Source organism: Excalfactoria chinensis, chromosome 2, assembly GCF_039878825.1.
Source record: "Excalfactoria chinensis isolate bCotChi1 chromosome 2, bCotChi1.hap2, whole genome shotgun sequence".
NCBI lineage: Eukaryota > Metazoa > Chordata > Aves > Galliformes > Phasianidae > Excalfactoria > Excalfactoria chinensis.
Genome location: NC_092826.1, coordinates 20,864,125 through 20,885,770, shown reverse-complemented (window position 1 = coordinate 20,885,770; position 21,646 = coordinate 20,864,125). Strand labels below are relative to the sequence as shown.

Here is a 21,646-nt window from a genome sequence, read left to right as displayed (position 1 = left end):
TTTCATAGGAATGATGTTCAAGATAATAACAACAAAATCCATAATAGCAACAAAGTCCAATACCAGGGCAACACTCAGTTTCCCAAACCACAGTACAATCCTTTCCTATCTTGAAATGCTCCACCATCACCCTCCAAATTCCGCAGTTTCTGAATGAGGTAACCATGATTCATCCCACAGCAGGTCCATCCTGTGCAGTGAAGAAAAACCACAAAAAAACACCAACCCAGTCTGTGGTCATGCAATTAGAAACTGGATCACAGTGCACACAGTGGACCTGAGTTATGGCAGCTTAAGTTCTGACGTGCTCAGTCTTGGCTTGACAGTCACAGTGTTCTTATGGGTTTATTTTTTTACAGTCTCAAATAATTCCTTAGGTTTTTACAAAAGCAAACTGGAAAGATAAATTCCTCGTAAGGAACCAGCTGATCCGCAGCTGGGTAAACAGCAGAACTGGAACTCTTATATCCTCTGCACATTTCAGCAGGTCTATGGAGATATCCTGGCAGAGTTGCTAATAACAACACATTAAATACCATCTTCAGATGGCATTTACATTTGCATATCTTCAGACATGGTTTAAGCATTCCAGAAGGAAGCAATGGCACATCCTCTATTCTTGAGAAAAGATATTCCTCAAACAGATTTTTTAACTCCTGCCACTTCAGCTTCTTCCCCTCAGGTTTCGTTATTTTTATAGCATCACAGCATGCTAGCTATCCCCTAGTTGTAATAAAATAAAGTCACATTGTTGAAAGTGGGTCACTTGGCTACATCTGTCTGCACTGATGCCAGGGACAAATAATAAACCATGCTGGATAGGAAATTTATTCCTGAAGCTGTGCTCAGTTGCCGTGCTGATTTCTGAACCTAAAGTAAGACTAAGAGCATAGATTTCAGTTCTGATCTTCTGCAAGTTTTATGTACATACAACTGCACTGAGCCCTGCATGGTTGTTTCCAGATAACTAATACCAGTGAGTACACTAGTAAGTAAAAATAGGTTTATGTAAATGCATTTTATCCTTTAAGTATGGCTAGTTTCCCATCTTAAAAGATCATACATGATCTAATACTTATATCTACACACTGAGGCCCAGTTAATTTCTTCTTGGCAATATCTCTTGCCTCAATAAAAGTCATCATTGGAGCTCTAATGAAACAATTAGATTTGAAGTACCTCTGATTGTTTAATAAATTCAGACCTGTATACAAAAAGGTCTTCCAGCTCTGAATGTGTAGAATGACTGAACAAGCTTGAAACATTTCCCCACAGATGAAAAGAAGCTGAGGCTTGATGTATCACATTTAGGATGTAGAGGCAAGAATCACAGAATCAACCATCCAAAATAAATGATATTATTATTAATAACACTCAGAAGCCGTGTGAAAGAAGACAAGATGAAAGCATGTGTTTAAACATGCCAGATGTGTTAGGGATAGCTTACAAAGAGTTCACCGTCCTCAGATGCACACAGATTGGTGTGTATCTAGGCTAGCTAGCCTGCACAGTAAAGCAGTACACTGGGAATTCAGAACACATAAGAGAAACAAGGCATTTTTTTGCTGTGATCGGTGCTACATACAGCCCTGGTGGCTTACGGCATAAGTAAATCCCCAAATGATACAACTCTGAAGAAAATCTTTGAGCCAAGCTGAAGACTGATGTAGCCCGTGAAACAGGGGAAGCAGGCTAAAATCTGATAGCTTTGATTAGATTCAGTGATATGGCAGGAAGCCCAATTGTTGACCAGCATGTTCAATTGGTATTTGAATCACACCTACTTCTTATGCTCTCATAGCTGACAGCCACTCTATGTATCGGTGTATGCATGTTTATAACCACACACATTCCAGTTTTGTTGTTCCACTAGTGACGCTTGATCTGCAATGTATACTCACTGTTTGCTCAACAAAAGAGCATAACATGCCTAAGCGTCAATAAGGCTAACAGCCACCTGAAGCACTGAAATGCTCAGCTCACTACTTCTGAACTAATGTGTACTTGAGATTTTATGATTGAATTTCACAGAATCACATAAAGGCTGAGGCTGGCAGGCACCTCTGGGGAGTCTCTGCCCAAAGCAGGGTCAGGTAGCCCAGAAGCATTGTCTGGTTTTGAGTATCTGCAAAGGTGGAGACTCAGAGCCTCTCTGGGCAACCTGTGCAAGTCTTTTTTCTTTAGTCTTAGTGGAATTTCCTGTATTTCACTTCGTACCCATCAACCTTCTTCACCCAAGTTATGCACATGGCTGAGATCCTCCTGAGCCTGCTCTCCCCCTGGCTGAGCAGCCCCTGCTCTCTCAGCCACTGTTCCCATATCTGGTGCTCCAGTCATCTCAATGGCCCTTCATTGGGCTGGCTTCAGTAATGCCCATGTCTCCTGTACTGCAGAGCCCAGTTCTGCTTCCCTGTTTCCCCTTGGAAGACATCGCTGTTCCATTTTGTGCCATCCTATTCCATATTCTCATTCTGCATCCATTCATACACAAAATGAACACTTCCCACTTTGCGAAATAGTTAGCCTCATTCACCCGTTTACTCTTTAATTCTTTTGTAGGTAGAGAGTTGGACATCCTTCTGAAAATCACCAGATGACATACATTCCCTTGGAAAAGAGAAGGCCAAAGCAAGATACCTGCATTGAAGGTAGGCCTTCCAGATACTTCCAGTTGATCTGAACTTAGTGGTTACAGCAGAGAGATCACAGGCATATATTTCAGTATAGAACAGCAACACAAGAACAGTTCTAGGAATGCATATGTACCATCAGCATACAAGTCTTGCCTGGTCTTATGCTTTCATCATCCAGAAGAGCCAGCTGTTGTGAGAAGGCCTTTCTGCAGGGTAATCCCATATTCATTTGGCAATGTAGGCAAGCCCTTCATGTCTTATTCCATCTTCTGACCTATGCTTCTGGGACAACCTCCAGGAAAACCCCATGTCCTGCATAGAGAAGCCTTATCACTCTTGTCCCTCCGTCTTTCCAACACTGTGTCTCTGGTACAAATCTACCCAGATTAACACAGGAATTTAGTGAGAGGAATTGGATATGCAGATAAGAGAAGTTTTTCTGGCTTTGTTATTTGGCTACACTGCAACAAGAATACCTATCTAGAAAGTGTTTCCTGTTACTAAAGGCATCATTGAGGAATGTTTAATTCTTAGCAGAACTGCCGTACTTGTTCTACACAAACCAGATGATATAAATAAATAAACCATGAAATGTTCAGAGAAGACAAATCACCAGTCCATCAAAATGCCTGATAAATTAGTTCAACAGAATGGACTACAGGCATGTTCAATGAATCATCATCACCAAGAGTAAATAAATTCAGATTAAGTAAAACTTGATTGAATCATGTTGAAGTTTGGCACTTAACAAAATAGATCAGTCCGAAGTCTCACATTAGGAACACATAATCTCTTAAGATTTATGAGTGTTGTTGTACACCACATATGTTTCTAGGTTACTGTTTGCAGTGTTGAGAACTGGATGCTCTCAGTGTACAATGATTTGCTTGCTTTTACGTATTTTAAACTCCAAGAAGCCATTCTCCTTGCTCCCCTCTTTGGGGTACAGAATAAACTTGTACAGTAGTAAACTTCCTGCTTTCTTCCTCCCCTCCAGACAAATTCCCAGTTTCTCTGAGGCAGTTTTCGGTTCCATCTGACTGTTCAGAGCTGTTTGCTGACACATCTGTAACATGTTGTGAAATAGCCAGGATGTGAATGGACTGCAAACTGAACTCGGTCACTTGGGTTCAGCCATTGGAAAGAATCCTCAGCTTTTTAAATTTGGTAATACAATCCTCGCACACTGGGCATACTATTAATCTCTGTTGGTAGCCGTATAATAGGGACAACATATGTCCATGGAAACCTTTTAAATAACAAATCAAGACAAGAAATACCTTGCATTTTTTTATTTGTTTATCAATAGTTACTTTTGTTTAGTGTTTATATTGTGGCAGTGCCCAGAGGTCATGGTCAAGATGGAAATCCAGATGTGCTGACTGCTATGGAGATGGGGCAAATATAAAATTTGAAGCAAAATTTAAAAAGAAGTTAAAGTAACTTTAAAATTATAACCATTTGCAAATCTGCTGTCAAGTTCTCATCTAGTGTAATAGCACACAAACCCCAAATATCTTTGCATTTAAGGTTTTCGTTGTGCAACAAATATTGTCTGGGAATAGAATTACTATTATCAGCCTTATTATACCAAGCAGCATAACATGCAGTTCAAGTACCAGACTAACACAGTGGGGGACAAGACTCACTTTTTAGCCTGGAATAGAAATCATATTTAACAGAATGCTTAAAAGAAACAGCTACGATTTACAGTGAGTGTTATGGGTCGACATTGACAGAAGCTGATATTTATAACCTGAGTGTCATCACACAGGCAAGAAAGTCTCATGTCTTTATCCAAGCAGCAGTGTGCCTTTTTGTCTGGAAATACAGATCCTCCTCCTTACCCCCAAACCACATCTTGCTGAAGGATGTTATCTATTCAGTATTTAAAGGGGAGATATAAGAAAGGAGGAAACAGTCTCTTTAGCAGGGTCTGTTGTGATAGGACAAGGAGAAATGGCTTTAAACTAGAAGAGGGGAGGTTTAGTTTAGATATAAGGGAGAAGTTTTTTACAATAATGATGGTGTGGCACTGGAACAAATTGCCCAGAGAGGTGCTGGATGCCCCATCCCTGGAGATGTTCAGCATCAGTCTGGATGGGGCTCTGAGCAACCTGGCCTAGGTGTAGGTGTCCCTGTTCATCACAGGGGAATTGGACCAGATGGTCTTTAAACGTCCCTTTCAACTCAAACAATTCTATGATTATTTAATTCTGTGATTCCATGAAGTGACAGTCTTTGTAGGGCCTAAAGCTCTGTCCCAAGAAGACGCTGTTAGAAATATAACATGCTGAATTTTAAGTCTGTTCAGTAAGAGTCAAAAAGTACATTCATTATAAGTGGTTTTACAGCTATAGAAACAAACAAAAATTCATGAAAGATTAAGTTTGAACCAAAGCCTTGTCCAAAAGGTTAAGAGATATTGCATGCAATAAACAGTGCTTACATACACTCGCATATACATAGATGCATACACACTATTTCTTACACCATGATTCCACTCTAAAATAAGCTGAGTTTCTTGTGAAACACAAAAGCTATACTCCCTGATGGAAACTTGCCCCTTAGTTAGCCTTTAAATCAACCCCAGCAATACTGAGAACTGGGAGCAGAATCTCACTGCTGCTCTCCTTACCACCATGCCTTGGCTGGCTGAGGTACATCTCAGCACGCATTTTGCTCAAGGAACTGCAGAGGAACAATCTGCAAACATGAATCTGTGTCAAGTTCTGTCTGGAAAATATGGCATAAGGTGGAACGTCCAAAAGCAAACATGGCCACTGTGAGCACTTGGCAGGAGACATAAGGAAAAGTGGGTGGAAGAACAAGGGACAGTGGAGTAAACTGGAAGGAAAGAAGAACCCTGGTAAGGGTTGAACAAGGACCGCTGCATCTGAGACAGCTCTTATTTCCAGGCACAGCAGCAATACATCTGCTGTACTTGTGGCAGATTGTGTGAGTCACAAATAGGATTTCACAGTCAGCAGCAAACTTGTGAGCCATAAAACCCACTCCCTTCAATTACAAAGTGATCACCTCACAGAGATACTGTAAGGCTTGATCAACTGATATTTATAGAGCACTTTGAGATCCTCAGATGAAAGTCACTATAAAAAGCTACAGATTTTTCATAGTGTTCATGGGCCACCTGCTCAGACCAGAAGCATTCACTTTCAGCATCGCTTGAGCCAGCTACCAATCTGATATCTCCACGGGAATTTCCTAAAACAGATGTGGCTGTCACATTTAATCTCTCTTTTACTAGGAGCTCTGAGAAAAAGAACTCCTGGAAAAGGAAATAAAACAAATTGCATTAAAACTGATGGCCAGAAGAAGCCCCGTAATTCTGTTCCCACAGCTCATGGATTCTCCATCTGTACCTTTCAGAAAGCTGCCATAGTGACTAACTCCACTGGCTTCACAAATTAGACCTGACCTAGATTTGCTGAGGTCTTTGTTCAGCAGCTGGTTAGTGTAATATCCTGACTGCAGCAAAGTTCAGAATTGCTCTACAAAGCAGCGGGTTGAAAAGAAAAACAAACAAAATGGAATGCACGTTCCCTGTTCTCACAACACGCTGGCCAGCGCTCCTCTTTATACCCAATGAACGTCAGAGAGTGGAATGGTGAGGTTTAAATGGCTGCCATAATCTCATGGCTCTGTAGTACACTCTTGAAAGAAAATGACTCCATTATTTCCTCTCAGTCTTTATTAAGGAAAGAACAAACCCCAGGAGACTGAGGAAAAGCATGATTCTGAAGGCCAGAATTGGTTCTAATTAAGCATATCATTAAACGCTTTGCGGAATTAAGGTTAAAAAATGTGAAGTTTAAAATCCTGTTAGCTAAGGATACAACAGTTCATGGGCTTTTTTTATAAACTGATCTGAACCATATGAAACCCTTCAGAGCATGGATCAGGACTGGCATCCCTTCAGAATAAGGTTTCCCATGATGTTTTGGACTTTCTGCATTGTGTGTAGAAACTGAGCACAGATGTCCCAACATGTTTCAGAGACCGAAAACCCTTTGTTCCATGATAACAGTGGGAAACATTAATTAGAATCTTATTTGGTGATCTGGTTTGGTGGGTTTTGAGGGATGATTTCTTTTTCTCTTTGAGTTGGCTTGTTCTTCTTTTAAATACAATCCAAAAAAATACCAAAGTGAATCCAAAGGAAATATCTTCTTCATCCTTCATTCACCAGTGAGGGATTCCGTAACAACCAGAACGTGTTCTGAAAGGTGTAAGAATGTGCAGACTCCCAGTCACACCCTCAGTTGGTCACGTCAAACCTCAGAGATAAATTACAGCCCAGGCTGCATCAGAGATACCTTTCAGGAAAGGCACTATCGCTGCACAGAGATGGGCTGATGCTGCAAACAGCTCATTATCATTATTGAAAGGGTGGAGGATGCTGTCCCTAAATGGTGACATGCTATCGAAAAGTTCTTGAATTCCTTCTGCTGCATGAGCAGTTATTACAGAACTGAAGTTTAAAGTTGATGAGCTGTTTTCCACTGAGCTGCAGAAATCACAGAAAGGCTCCTTGTGGCAGATTTTTTTTCTCTTTGTGTTTTTAGTTTGTCACTAAAAGAGGAGAAATTGCTGAAGGCAGTTCTCCATTAGAGAAACAACTCTTGCTGGATGAGTGTAATGGTTACTTATCTCCTAAGCGGTGTCCTTCCAGGCTATGTGCTACAGGCAGCCCAAGGAGAGAGATCTGCCTTAAATTGCCAGATGGCAAATTTTGCACGACTGTTTATGAGGCAATGTTAAATGGTCCACAGGACATGAACTGGGAGAGAGGTCTCATAGCACCTGCCCAGGGGAGCTTCAGGAAACTGGATTGCTGTGATAAGCCTTTCACATCCTTTCCTTGGGCAATACTGGGCAGTGTGGAGGTACCTGTACTGGGACTGTTCCTTTCATGCAGCTACTCCCTCCACCACCCAGGGACCCTCAGCTTCCTCACTGCCAGGCTGACTCTAGTGGCAAATCCACTCTTCTAGTGGAGCAACTGGTGCAGCTGAAGTGGAGACTGAAGAACTGTGATCTCCGAAGGCTCCGATGTGCCACTGTACAATTAACAAGTGTACAGCTAGCAAAGTGGTATGGTTGGCATGGTATTTTACAGGTTTATAGTTAGATTATCATGGTGGAAAGAGACAATCAAAAATGAAAGGCTCACCAGTGTCCTAGGCTTACATTAGGAAACTCCAAAGGGAGCAATCTCCAGAAAGAGACCCTTCCCCAGTGGCAGCCAGCCCTTAAATGGGGTCTAGGAGTTCAGCCAGGCTCAACGCCTTCTGGTCACACAGCTGAAATACCTTCACCTGTCCTCCTGCAGCTGACTCAGTGCTTGCCTCAAGTGATCAATCAGTGGTTCAGGCTGTGACTCAACAGTTCCCATGCAAGCACCTAAATCCATTGTAAGAAGTATTAAGATAAAGGCTCTGATGTTGAGTGGCTTCATAAAGACAAGACCCTGCTGTTACTGTATGCAGAAGCTGAGAACTGTGTGTAGGAGACAGGAATAGCTTCTGATTCTGCTCTGAGATGCACAAACCACAGAATTATGAAGGTTGGAAAAGACCACTGAGATCATGTACTCCAACATCAATCACCCCCCAAAATGCCCACTACTCAGTGCCACATCTACACATTTCTTGAACACCTTCAGGAACAGCGACTCCACCACTGGGCAGCCTATGCCAGTTTATCACCACTCTTTCTGAGAAGAAATTCTTCCTAACACCCAACCTGAACCTGCCCTGATGCAACTTAAGGCCATTACCTCTCTTCCTATCACTTTTACTGGGGAGAAGAGGCCAACCCCCCCCTCTCTACAACCTCCTTTCAGGTCATTGAAGAGAGCGATAAGCTCTCCCCTGAGCCTCCTCTTCTACAAACTGAATGATCCCAGTTCCCTCAGACACTCCTCTGATGCTGGGGTGCAAAAAAAGTACTGGAGTTCCTGATGGTCCTCTGTGATTGGAGCTGGACTCAATACTAACATTAGTTCCTATAAGTCTTCCCACTCAGAGCTCTATAACCTCTACTACAGAGAATTCCAAGGACCTACGTGAGTGTTCTCTCAGGACAGAATGTGGTCTCTTCCTCTTTCCTAGGAAGCAGAATTGGTACACAAGTTCACATGACAAAAGAGAAATTCACAGCTCTTTTCTTGTTTGTATCTTGAGATAACTCTTTCTGCTCATGGGGACTAGGGATGTTATGGAGGACAGAAAGCATTCATCCTGGGAACTATGCAGTGGATAATGTAGTGGGTCACCTATGGCACTCAGAAGGAAACAAAACCTCAGCCCAGGAGGAACCAGCAACATTGCAACCCTCTCTGCTCTGATCCATCCAATATGGAACAGAAATGGAAGGCTGCCCACAGCCATTTGCCTTCTTTGTTTCTAAAATTGCAGCTTCCAGGTGGTACTTACTGAAAACAAAAACACAACACGGGTTGTAGTCAGCAAATCATAACTCAGGCAAACACAGTACTGGATACTGCAAGCAAGTCTCAGGAAGGCTGTTCTTGTCAGGTTTTATATGGCAGATGGGAGAGTATCTCAAGGACTTGTAAGAGACAGAGTTCAGTGAGATGGCAGGCAAGCAGCATCGGGCTGCTTGGGTAGCAAGAAGTGGCAGAGGCAGCCCAGGTGAGACATGCAGATAGTGCATTTTCTGCTCTGTCTCTGCAGAAATACTTTTGGGACGTGCAGGGAATGCTGCTAGCATGCTTGTTTCTATTTTCTTTTCTTATTTATATTACGTCATTCACTGATCAGTTGAGCTTTACATTTTTCAGTAATTAACTGAATACTTCTGGACAGATGAAGTGCAACATGTATGCTCCCGTAGTATTTCTGAGGTTAAGCAACATCTATGACTCCAAGCTCTATCTGGCCCAGTGTAGGTCAGCCTCACAGCATGTGGGTACTCACCAGGTAATGATGATCTCAGGTCTGTCCTTGCCCTGCAATGAGGTTACACATATAAAGAGAAGGGCAGGCTGGATCAGTCTGTGGGATTCTCCCTGGTTGCACCTGATGCAGAGCTTCACTTGCTGAGAACAAGTCGCATTTTCACCATCTTCTTCAAACCTGAACAGAAAAAAAGAATGGAGGCAGAACATTCTGCTGCATGAAAGCATGAGGTGTGTTCTCAGCGGGAGCAAATTGTCTGAGGCTAAACCACATATAGGAAGGTCTGTGCTGTTGCAGATTTCCTCTATCTTTGTCTTGTATGTATACATAAGCCTAAAGTGTAAGGAAAGAAATGTGAGGATAGGTTCCAAATGCAGGTGAAATGGCCTTCATATGCTCCAGGTAAGCTGATGGACAGCACAGAACCAGGCTTTGTAGTCACAGGTTAAAGCCAGCAGCCATAACTTGCATCCAAACACGATTCTCTTTCTCCCTGCTTCCATTCAGCCCTGTATCAAAGAGGTCATGCCCACTGCTGACAGCACTGGTGTCACAGGGAAGGCAGCAGCTAGACAGCATTAGCTCATCATCTTAAATCCAAATTGCACTCCTGAAAATCCTTCTTCCCTGTTGCTTTGAAACCCCAAAGCACAGCCACGCATCTCCTATAACACAGAGCACCTGCAGTGCAGACACCTACACCCGAGCTAGGTGTTGGCTTTATGTCCACTAGCAACCAGTGTGGCTCATTCAGAACAGCTTGTTAAGGTGGAACGCCTGTTGCTGAGGGCATAATGTGCATGCTGTAGGTGATTCAGAGGTTATATTGTCTGGCTGTAGGCTGTGGACTGAATGCCCATTTGTGAAGGTGTGCATTAGACACATTCTCACAGTTCAGCTTGTGCACCATTTTTTATGTAGAAAGAATGCAGGTCTCAGCCTCATTGTAAACCAAGTCACAGTACTGGAGCTGGTCATCCCAAGTGGAATGCTCATGAAGGAGACCCACTACAGTCTACTATTAGTCAGAGTGGTCCATAGGGCTGGCTTATCCAACCCATCTCAGACACCAGTGTTCAGGAGGGTGCAAAAGGCTGAAATTCCGTAAGCTGTACTAAATGGGAGCCAAGAACAGAATGATCCTTTCTTGCACTCCATGATGCTGCAGTATGGCGATTTACTCAAGGAAGACAGTGCTGCCCACAGGGCTTGCAAAGATAATTACCATCCTGCGTCCCTTGCAGCGGAGCACCAGGTGCAGCGGTGCGGTGTTGGCTGAGTAGGTCAGCTCAGCACAGACAGCAGCCCTCATAGCACAGCTGTGCTGCTCACATAACCAGTCCACTGCCAGTGAGTGGGATGTGCCACTCTGCCAGGTGAAACTTCCTCCCCAGTTTTAAGCTGGAGATGCCACAGCAGCTTACAGAGAGCCTTTGCCTCCCAAGAAATCAGACACGTCAGGCAGGATGCTTACATAAGGAGCAGGTTCACGAGCAAATGGCACTACTGTTTGCCTGGGGCTGAGGGAGGCACGACATCCTGCTTCCCAGCAGAGTTTCAAGGCCCTGCAGCTGGGCTGGCCTTGGCTTTCTCAGTTGGCAAATGCTGGCTATGGGCGGCTGTGAGCCGTGAGAACTTGCTGGTGGGAAGGTAAAGGTGAGGTGTGCTGGGACCAGCCCTCAGCAGCACCTCCCGTCAGTCGGGTTCTGTCCAACTCTGGCTGTGCTAAGTTCCTTCTATAAACATCCAGAGAGGGAAGTAGGCTTTCTGAATTTGTTTAAATCCATTGTCAACTTATTCATTCCTTTCTGACTTGGCAGTATTCTGCAGTAGACCTTTTCCAGTATTTAAATGAGCATTATCTGCAAAAATATTTTTGTTCTTTTGAACACATGCACCAGCTGGCCGCAGTCAGTGGTTGTGGTAGTAGGAATGTTGTCAGGAAAGCTTTGCTCCCAGCTGCCTGCGAGGCTTTGCAAAGAAAAACAGATCGTATCTATCGATCTTAAACTAACACATTAAGACTCTGGGATTTTCCAACCCATCTGGTGCAAAAGGAAGCGGTCAGCATGAATGTGAGTTTGAGTCTGGCTCGAGGCCGAGGGGGACCTTCCAGTAAGCGTTACGTGCAGACTTTCCACCTCCAGCCTAATGAGATTTGTGGCCTCAACTCCAAAGCAAGCCTACCCACCAGTGGAAGTGCTGATGAAACCACTGAGCTGGGTCCAATCTCCTCATTTAGATCCTACTCAATATTTCATTAACACTGCAGATGCAGTACTAGCAGGAGAAGCGGATTCACTTCTCCCAAAGCTGGCGAAGCTCTGCAGACACCAGTGCCACATAGCCATCAGGGTATGTGGATGCTGTGTGGGCCAGTGCACCCAGGTGGTCGCTACTGACATCCATCAATAAATCCCTGTCCTCACACAGTCTGGGTCACCGTGAACCCAAGAGCAGGGCATATGGCCATGAGAAGCACACTCTAGCTGATACACATTCATGGCCAGGCATCTGCACATAGTCCAGGCCATTACATACCACTGGCAACTTCTCATGCTCCTTAATTAACATGGTGCCATGTGAACCAACAGAACTAAATCTGAGTCTTTCACGTGCTCTCAGAGTCACAAGCACAGGCAGCATGCCCTGTTATTTGTCATGTTGCCCTATGGTGATATTAGTCACCCAACTACCTCCTGCTCCAGCAGGCAGTTCCCCAGCAGCAGAAAAATGCCACGTCTGATTCCCTCAGGCAGACCAAAGTAGATCATTTCCCCTGGATTCCACCACTGTTGGGGTGTCTGCAGCATTGTGCCCTGTGCTCACCACTGGAAAATGCACAAGCGGTGTGTCAGCAATCATGTGTCCACTGAGCAGAGCAATGCCTTGCCAAAATATTCAGATGAGTTTTGGATTATTACCTTGGGTGCTAGAGGCATCTTAACCTTATTAGCACAATGCTCCGGCTGAAGCAATCAGCCCTAATTACAGGAGCAGTTATATTGGACTTGGAGGAGTCGTATCCTAATAGAGTTATATTGTTTTGCTCTTTGAGTCATCTCTGCAGAAACTTCACCGTGTCCTTGGATGAGAAAATGCATAAAGACCCCAATTTAGAGGGTGACCAGTGACCCTTCCAGGGTAAAGATAGAAGAAATGGATAAATGCAATTCCCAAAATGAATATGAGGCTGCCTATGATTTTTTTTTGTTAGACAAGCAGCTTAACAGGAAAGAAAAATGTATAAAAGCTTGAAAATCCTCTAAGTGTATCTCCGCCTGGTTTCTTCCAAAGCAGCATTAAGGGGAAAAAATAACAATCTGATTTAAGAATAGGAAAGTAATGAAAAATATGTATTCCACAAATTCTCAGTATTCCAAGCCCCCACTAAATATCCGGGATGGTGCAGAGCTGGTGAAAGCACACTGCCTGATGCGCTGTTAACAGCAGCTCGCCATTCCTCACAATGTTAATTCTGTTCTCGTTTTGAGTGAGAAAACAAAGCAGAGAAGTTCTGTGATGTACCCAAACCCTAAGGAGTCTGGGAGGACCTCTAGAGGAAAGACCAGCAAGGGTGTCCCCAGCCTGCGTCCTGCCATCCCCACCCCGAGCACAAAGAGCAAGAGCATCCCTGAGGCTGTGTCCATCAGCCCCAAGAGAATAAGGCTGTCACAGGCTGCCATGGGAGCTGCTGCTCTGAAGGTGGGACACAAAGGGGTCCATTGGGCAAAGGGAGGCCATAGGAGTCCAACACCACTGCAGCAGGAAAGCTGAGCAAGAGTAAACCTCAAGGGGATTGTTCAGTCTGGAGAAGAGGAGGCTCAGGGGTGACCTTATTGCTCTCTACAACTGCCTGACAGGAGGTTGTGGTGAGGTGGATGTCTGCCTCTTTTTCCATATAATTAGTGAGAGGATGAGAAGGAACAGCCTCAAGTTGCACCAAGGGAGATTCAGGCTGGATGATAGGAAATGCTTCTCTGAGAGAGTGATAAGGTGCTGGAACAGGCTGCCCAGGGAGGTGGGGGAGTCGCTGTCCCTGGAGGTGTTCAAGAAATGTTTGGATGTCGTACTGAGGGACATGGCTTAGTGGGGAATATTGGTGGTAGGTGAACAGTTGGACTGGTTGATCTCAGAGGTCTCTTCCAGCCTTGGTGATTCTGTGATTCTATGATTCCAAGAGAAGGGCAGCATCTGGAGAAAGAAATGGGCAGCACTGGAGGTGTCCCCAGGAGGTGCAGGGGCTCCAGACACACAACAACAGCACTGGTGGGTCCTGGTGGGGTGCTCACAGCACCCTGATGGGATGTCTGAGCAGGACCTGAAGACCAGGCCGTTGGTAGGCATCAGGGCTTACTGCAGGGCTGTATTAAGGAATGGCTCAGGCTGGAAGGGATCTGGAAAGGTCATCTAATTCCAAATCCCTGCCGTGATCAGGGCTGCCGAGGGTCCGAGCAGCAAGCTGGGAGTGATGAGCAGAGCTGCGGAGGCTGGGGGCTGGAGGAAGCAGGTGAGGAACATCATCCCCTCGCGTCGCTCCTGCAGCCCTGCCAGGTGCGGAGCCGGGAGCGGGCAGGGCGGGCAGTGACGGGGCTGGCAGGCGGGCGATGAGCTCCCGGCCTGGGTGTGTCGTGCCGTGCGCTGCCGCCGCCCCCGAGCGCCGCCGGCACGGCACCTCCCGCGGGAACCTCGGCCTCGTGTCTGGCTCGGAGGGAGGAGGGAGATCGCCTCGCAGCGCGGGCAGAGAAACTGCCCTCGGCAGCCCCGCAGTTAGCCCTCATCCCGCAGCCGAGGTTGGACCCTGCGACCCGCCGGGCGGCCGGGCAGGTGCGCGGCCACCGGGACGGCGTAGGGGAGCCCAGGAGCCCGCTTCCCGCCGGCCGCGGGTGGGGTCCCCGCACGGACCGGCTCTGCGGATCTCCCCTCCCGGCGGGGGAGGCGTCCCGAGGCGGGCGGGGAGCCGCCGCCTCCTGGTGCGCGGGGGCAGCAGCTCCACGAGACCCCCCCGCCGGTGTCCTGCGCGGCCCCGCGCCGCCCCCCGCAGGCGGCGGAGCTCGGAGGGGAGCGCGGCCCCGCGGGGGTCGTCGCCATGACGAGCGCGTGTGCCGCCGGCCGCCGCCGCTGAGCCGCCGCTGTCCCTTCAGCACCGCGGCCCGCAGGCAGCGGAGCGAGGCGGCGGCGCGGCCCCAGGCAGCGGGGATGGCGGCGCGGAGCCGGCGGCCGGCCGGGCGCTGAGAGCAGGTAGGGGAGCGCCGTCCGAGGAGGGGTTCTGGGGAAGGACCGGGAGGATGGAGGGCTGAGGGTGGGATGGAGGGAAGAGGAGCGGGGAGCCGGCTGGGAGAAGTGGGAGAGAAGGTACGGCTGGAACAAAGGAGCAGCAGCGGTGTGTGCGGTAGGGAGGGGGAAGAGAGAAAAGGGGAAAGGGAGAAAGAAGGGGAAAAGGGAGACGGAGAGATAAGGGGAGAAAATGAAAGGAAAGAAAGAGAGATGGAGAGAGAAATGAGAGAGAAAGAGGGCAGAGAGAAAAAAGAAAGAGAACGGACGAGAAAAAGGAAGAATCATAGAAAAGAGGAGAGAGAAAGGAAAAGAGAAAGAGAGAGACAAAGAAAAGCAAGGAAGGAAAGAAGGAAGCAGAGAAGGAAGGAAAGAAGGAAGAAAAGAAAGAAAGAAAAAGAAAATGAGAATGTTAGTCGGCGAACATGCTTCAGGTTTGCCCATTCTGCTGATGTGCTGATGCTTTGTGCCATTGCATTCTAGGCTTTTATTTCCTACACACCTTTGGAAGGAGGTCACTATGACAGGGCAGAGCCTGAAGGCTTTATCTGAGGCGAATTTTGAAGACAATGAAATCAGCATCAATGTTGGAGGTTTTAAGAAAAAGATGAGATCCAACACATTATTGAGGTTCCCAGAGACCAGACTGGGCAAACTGCTGAGCTGTCACTCAAAGGAGTCGATCCTGGAGCTCTGCGATGACTATGATGACACCAAGAATGAGTTTTATTTTGACAGGAACCCTGAGCTCTTCCCCTACGTGCTCCACTTTTACAACACTGGCAAACTCCATGTGATGGGTGAGCTCTGCGTGTTTTCTTTCAGCCAAGAGATTGAGTACTGGGGAATCAATGAGTTCTTCATAGACTCATGCTGCAGCTACAGCTACCACGGGAGGAAAATGGAGCCAGACCAGGAGAAATGGGAGGAACAAAGTGACCAGGAAAGTACCACGTCTTCTTTTGATGAGATCTTAGCATTCTACAATGATGCCTCTAAATTTGACAAACAACCCTTTGGAAACATCAGGAGGCAGCTCTGGCTCGCTTTGGATAACCCTGGCTACTCGGTCTTGAGCCGAATCTTCAGTGTGCTCTCCATCATGGTGGTGCTGGGCTCCATCGTGACCATGTGCCTGAACAGCCTCTCAGAATTCCAGATCATTGACAGCAACGGGACCCCCGAGGAAGACCCTCGCTTTGAAATCGTGGAGCACTTTGGTATTGCATGGTTCACTTTTGAACTGGTGGCAAGATTCGCAGTAGCTCCTGACTTTTTAAAATTTTTCCAGCATGCCCTGAATTTGATTGACCTGATGTCTATCCTACCATTTTACATTACCTTAATTGTCAACTTGGTGGTGGAAAGTAGTCCAACCTTGGCAAATTTAGGCAGGGTTGCACAAGTCCTGAGGCTCATGAGGATCTTTCGCATCTTAAAGCTTGCTAGGCACTCAACGGGTCTTAGGTCCCTTGGAGCCACCCTGAAGTACAGCTACAGAGAGGTAGGGCTCCTTTTACTCTACCTCTCTGTTGGCATCTCCATTTTCTCAGTAGTGGCCTACACCATTGAAAAAGAAGAGAATGAGGGGCTAGCCACCATCCCTGCTTGCTGGTGGTGGGCCACCGTTAGCATGACCACGGTGGGCTACGGGGACGTTGTGCCAGGGAGCACTGCTGGCAAGCTGACGGCATCTGCATGCATCCTAGCTGGCATCCTGGTGGTAGTGCTTCCCATTACACTGATCTTCAATAAATTCTCCCACTTTTATAGGCGTCAGAAGCAGTTAGAGAGTGCCATGAGGAGCTGTGATTTTGGTGACGGCATGAAAGAAGTTCCATCCGTCAACTTAAGGGACTACTACGCCTATAAAGTGAAATCCCTTATGGCTAGCCTTACCAATATGAGCAGGAGTACCCCCAGTGAGCTGAGCCTGAATGATTCACTGCATTAGTGTACAAGTCTGACAGCAGTTTGCATGAGAGCTATCAAGCAAGAGCTGTGTTTATAAATGTTTTCCTATTTGTCATCCTTCTGTTTTCTTTTATTTTTTTTTCCTAGAGGGTAATGTTGCTGACACTGCACTAACTTTGCACTTGAGAAACTAAAGAAATTCATATTCCAAGTTGACAGTTTGCACATTCTCATCCTGTTGCATAGGCACTGAATGCTGACTTTTCCATCCGAATGTTTCCACTCCCCTGACATTAGTGCTAGCAGTATAGTGATGATCTGTTACTTCGTGCATTTCCTCGTTTGAGCAGAGAAATGAACGTACCCAAGTGGAATAAAAATTCTCAGCTGTGAATCTAATGGTGAACCACCACCTATAGCAGTATTTGTAGCAGTTCAGGACCATCTCAAGACAGATGTAGGACTTCCAATGCATTTCGCAACTGTGTTTAAAAAATCACCTGTGAATCACTGACAAGGGACCACTCTTCCCCATCTTTCTGACTGGTAATTTCAATCGTCACATGTCTGAAAACACCTCCAAGCTTCATATTTCAATGGAAATTGGCTTGCTCTTAAACACGTGTTAAAAACTGGGTGTTCTTGTTTGGAAATGTTATGTCCAGTAATATCTTTTTAGAAGTTCCTAAGCATAGGCCTACCTCTATTTCCAAGACGAGGTCAGTTTCCAGCCCTCCAGAGAAGCCCAGCCCTCATTTCTGGTGGCTGTGTGTTCCAAGGCTGCACTGCCACAAGCAACTCGAGGTACAGTCTCAGGTTCCTGCTCTCAGAGGGGACATGCACACAGCGTAGATCCAGTGAAACTGGCGGTACTCCCTATTTCAGCCCATCCAAATGGTTCTGAGATTAGGCACACAGAGATGTGGGTTTTCAGCGATTAGAAGCTCCACTGGAAAATCTGGATTTGTTTAATGAAGAGAAATATTCCCACATGAACAGTGCAGGCAGCATTTTAGGAACTGACATTCACGTACTGCTAAAAGACTAATTATAAAGATGCCATATGTGACGCTGAGATACAGAGTCTAATTTTATCAGGAAAGCTTGAAAGCAGGTGTTGATGGCAGCCAATTCCATTACGCTTTCTGCCAAGGAAACTCTAAGGAAAAAAAAATAAAAAGCCCTGCAAGTCACATTTTCCCCCAGAAAGGATCTCACAAGTTACAGCTGAGAAAGAGTGCAAGGGCCTAAGAAAAGAACAGATACAGAAAAAGAGCTTAATGCTGCCTGCACTGTGGGCAGATCCTCCCACCAGTTCTGTGACGCAGCCGATGCAAACCTTCTCAAGGGCTGGCCTGTACTTTTCTTTAAAAAGAGAGAGAGAGAGAGAGAGAGAGAGCAGATCATCTGGGTTCTCAAGAGTAATCATGAATCTGCATAAACTTATTGAGTGATCAGCCTTTTCCCTTATGTAACTGTTCCGAGATCAAACACTTGTAGCCAACAGGCAGATCCGACCGCTTCCTCTCTCAACACCCCTGGTGCTCTGTGCTGTAATATCCCGCTGGCACTCAGAGGGCACAGCAGCATTTCTTTTCAAATCCATCACCTTTTCCACCCCATTTACTACATATTGTGTAACAATTGATTGTTTTTCTTTTTAACTTGTGAAGACTAGAGAGGTCCAGAAAATACATTCAAGCACATCGCAAGTGAAACTGAAATACTACAGTAAAAATTGCCTTGTTTGGAAGCCCGTGTTTGTGTACTGCAACAAGGAGCGGTACCTAAACTAAAGCAGCCAGACTGGCAGAATGAAGCAAATATGGTAAGGTATGTCCTCTCTCAGGCTATCAAGGGTTGCCATCTGGATGTTTTGATGGTGGTGTTGTACCAGCTTGACCTAAAACCAGAAGGCTGAGCACTCAGGATCAGAGTCCAGTGATCTACCAAAGAGTACTCCATGGGAAATACCTTGCCCGCACACAAAATGTCCTTTGCTAATGCTGTTCCTTCAGAGTTGATTTAGGCCATGAACTGAGGGAAACAGGTCCTTCCCAGCCTTACCAGAGCAAAACTCTGAGAGATTTCAGCACAGCATGCACAGAGGTCAGATGTTGCTCTCTATCTCCAAGCACCAAACAACCATACAGATGGCCCTGAAGACTGACTTAGACACTGAATTGGGCATCCAAACTTGAAACACTTTTCACTCCTGAGTTACCCAGAGGATTGAAATACTATGAGTGAAATAAGAGGTGGGCTTGTATAGCACATTCACATTCTCCAGTTGAACTAAACACTACAGGGGAGGCAGAATCTCCCACTGGTGCCAAGGCCAGTGCAGCTCCCATTAGGTTTGTGGGTTTGGGGCCTGCAGAGAATCTCCCAAGTGATGGTTTGATCCCAGTTCCACAATCAGCAGATTCACAGAGCTTAAAACCAGTGACTTCCAGGGCATTTATTGGAAGAGACCTGTAAACTTGCCAAAGAGTCACAAACTCCCTCAGCTGTTATTAGTTTAGCTTTGCAAAGGTTGGACCCAAACTTTACAACACATCATTTCAATAACCGATAGCTTATCTTATGTTCCAGATTTATTATTCATAGAGCCGATGCTCTGTCATTTCTGCAAGTATTGAATGGAATGTGTCCAAATTGCGTTTTACTAAAGAAAATGAAATACCCCAAGGAATTATGACTTTTATTGTACCGGTTGAAAGGAATTTTCGTTATTGCTTTTTTATATAAGTGCTTTGGATCAAAGACACTAAATAAATAAAGTACTGAAATTTAATATGTTCTTATTATCATGACAATGACTCTGTGCAGTACACAGGAATTCCCTTCATAAACTTAACTAGCTCCATGTCAGAAGTAGCCAGCCTTTGCTCCCACTCCCCTGGAAGTGCATTCCAGAACCACACTGCTCTCCAAGGCTTGTTTAACTTTTAGCGTAATTTCACAAACAGCTGCTTTATATGAGGTTTTTCTCATGCCAGGGCTCTTCCTTAGTTTAAATAATTCCTTTCCTTCCTAATGGTTATATACGTGGTGTATACACATGCAGCAATCATATGCCATTTCAGGCTTATTTTCAGGGGATGATACCCGCCAAGACTCTTCCAGTTTTCCTTTTTGCTCTGATCATCCTCAGGGATCTAGCCTTATTTTCTGCTTTATTTCTGCTTAGATTTAATCTGTTTGAGCTGGCACTGCACACCATTGTATCCTGAAAGAGATTGCTTTGTCCAGCAGCATTATTATTTGCTTAGGCTATTGGAATTTTTCACTGAGGCAGATGGTAATTATTCCAATTCAAGTAATGTTGTTGTCTTAACTCACCAAATATACCCATGTAAGGAAGAACGAGGCACATCATTCCTGCCATTTGGTGAATAAACCTCTATGCCAGGGCTCAGCCCCATAATCATAGCCTCACAGAATCATTAAGGTTGGAGAAGACCACTAAGATCATCTCGTCCAGCCACCAGCCCATCACTGCCACATGCACTGACCACATCCCTCAAAGTGCCAAGAATTCTCATTTCTCATTAAACAGAAAAAAATGTTTGCATTTTGAAGGAAAACTTCAATATCTCAGAAGTCTTTGCAACTAGAAGAGGTTACATTTTGAGTAACCAATACTTACTCCAGACATATAAAATCACTGGTCATCTTCATTTCTATAACTCTAAAGGACAGAATTCAGTATTAGAGGATTAATTGGCCACTTTCTCCAGCATCTGAAACTTGAAAATTACTGTGGTCAGCAATTTCTATGGACAGTGAAAAACTCCGCACCTGGTATGGGCTGCTTCTGCCTTTGGATGGTCACCTTGTGACCATCAGCACCACCAATGAAGATGCTGCTACTTCTCTCTTCAGGCTGAAAGCTCCAAAGTGTTTAAATGAGGATTATGGTAATATTTCAAAATAGGAAACTTACTTTAGAAATGAGCGAGCGTAGAATCTTGATTTCTAGTACAAATCTAGGCTAGTACGAAGATTCAGAAATGTCCTTGAGAAGCAACGCTATATTATTTTCTTGAGAGGTAAAATCTATATATAGGTTGCCATTAAGCTTTTTATGTACATTCAGAGTTTGTATTATCGCCTGGTTGATGATTCACATACTTTCACCAGTTGCAAATTCTCTCTTTCCCTGCAGATTATGGTACTCACTTACAAAGCAACGTGTTTTTATTTCACACAATACAGCACCACCTCCTTCACAGTGCAAACTTCAGAACAAAGAACTTTGCATTTAATTTTTTAAATTTTTAATATTTTTTTTTTTAATTAATTGTGTGCCCCCAGTGGCGCAGTGGTATAAGCTGCTGCTTGCGGCACCAAAGGGCCCGGGTTCGAATCCCCCCTGTGGCGCAGGGGGTAGAAGTGCCGCTTTGCTACACAGGGGGCTCGAAACCCGGGAGTTGGACTCGATGATCTCTAAGGTCCCTTCCAACTCGCACGATACTATGATACTATGATATGATGATGATGATAATTTTCCAGATTCATACTCCAGTATTTGTTCCTTTCGGTGCAAGACTTGACTGCAGGAAACTACAGTACCTGGTGCTCATCTTGCTGCATTTCTTGTCTCCATAGAGTACCGCTTATTCAAAAACTCTGCTTTGTGCCACAATAAGGAAATTAAATGCACCAAAAAGAAGTGCATTAATACAGGGCTTAAGAATAAACCTAAATGTTAGGGTATTGTGAATATACACGATAACGAAGGAGAAGCATGCACCTTTGTGTGAAGTTTTCTTTAAATGTGTACATCAGACTAATTTTCTATTATCAATAATGCTCTTAATTGGGGGGAGGTGGGGAAGATGAAACACATTTTTTAGTTGAGCAAATAGCACAAAC

The 21,646-nt window shown here is 45.3% G+C and overlaps 1 protein-coding gene across 3 annotated transcripts; it reads left to right on the top strand.

Annotated features, from left to right (window-relative positions):
- Positions 1-13,873: 13,873 nt before the first annotated feature.
- KCNS2 (potassium voltage-gated channel modifier subfamily S member 2) lies at positions 13,874-21,330 on the top strand. 3 transcript variants are annotated; one of them, XM_072328717.1, is made up of 2 exons: positions 13,874-14,087; positions 15,335-21,330. In XM_072328717.1, the coding sequence occupies exon 2, from the start codon at positions 15,372-15,374 to the stop codon at positions 16,803-16,805; it is 1,434 nt and encodes a 477-aa protein (XP_072184818.1). In that variant the 5' UTR covers positions 13,874-14,087; positions 15,335-15,371; the 3' UTR covers positions 16,806-21,330. The 3 variants fall into 3 exon arrangements, with proteins under 3 accessions (XP_072184818.1, XP_072184817.1, XP_072184816.1); XM_072328716.1 differs by lacking the exon at positions 13,874-14,087 and adding an exon at positions 14,161-14,404; XM_072328715.1 differs by lacking the exon at positions 13,874-14,087 and adding an exon at positions 14,162-14,818.
- Positions 21,331-21,646: the final 316 nt, after the last annotated feature.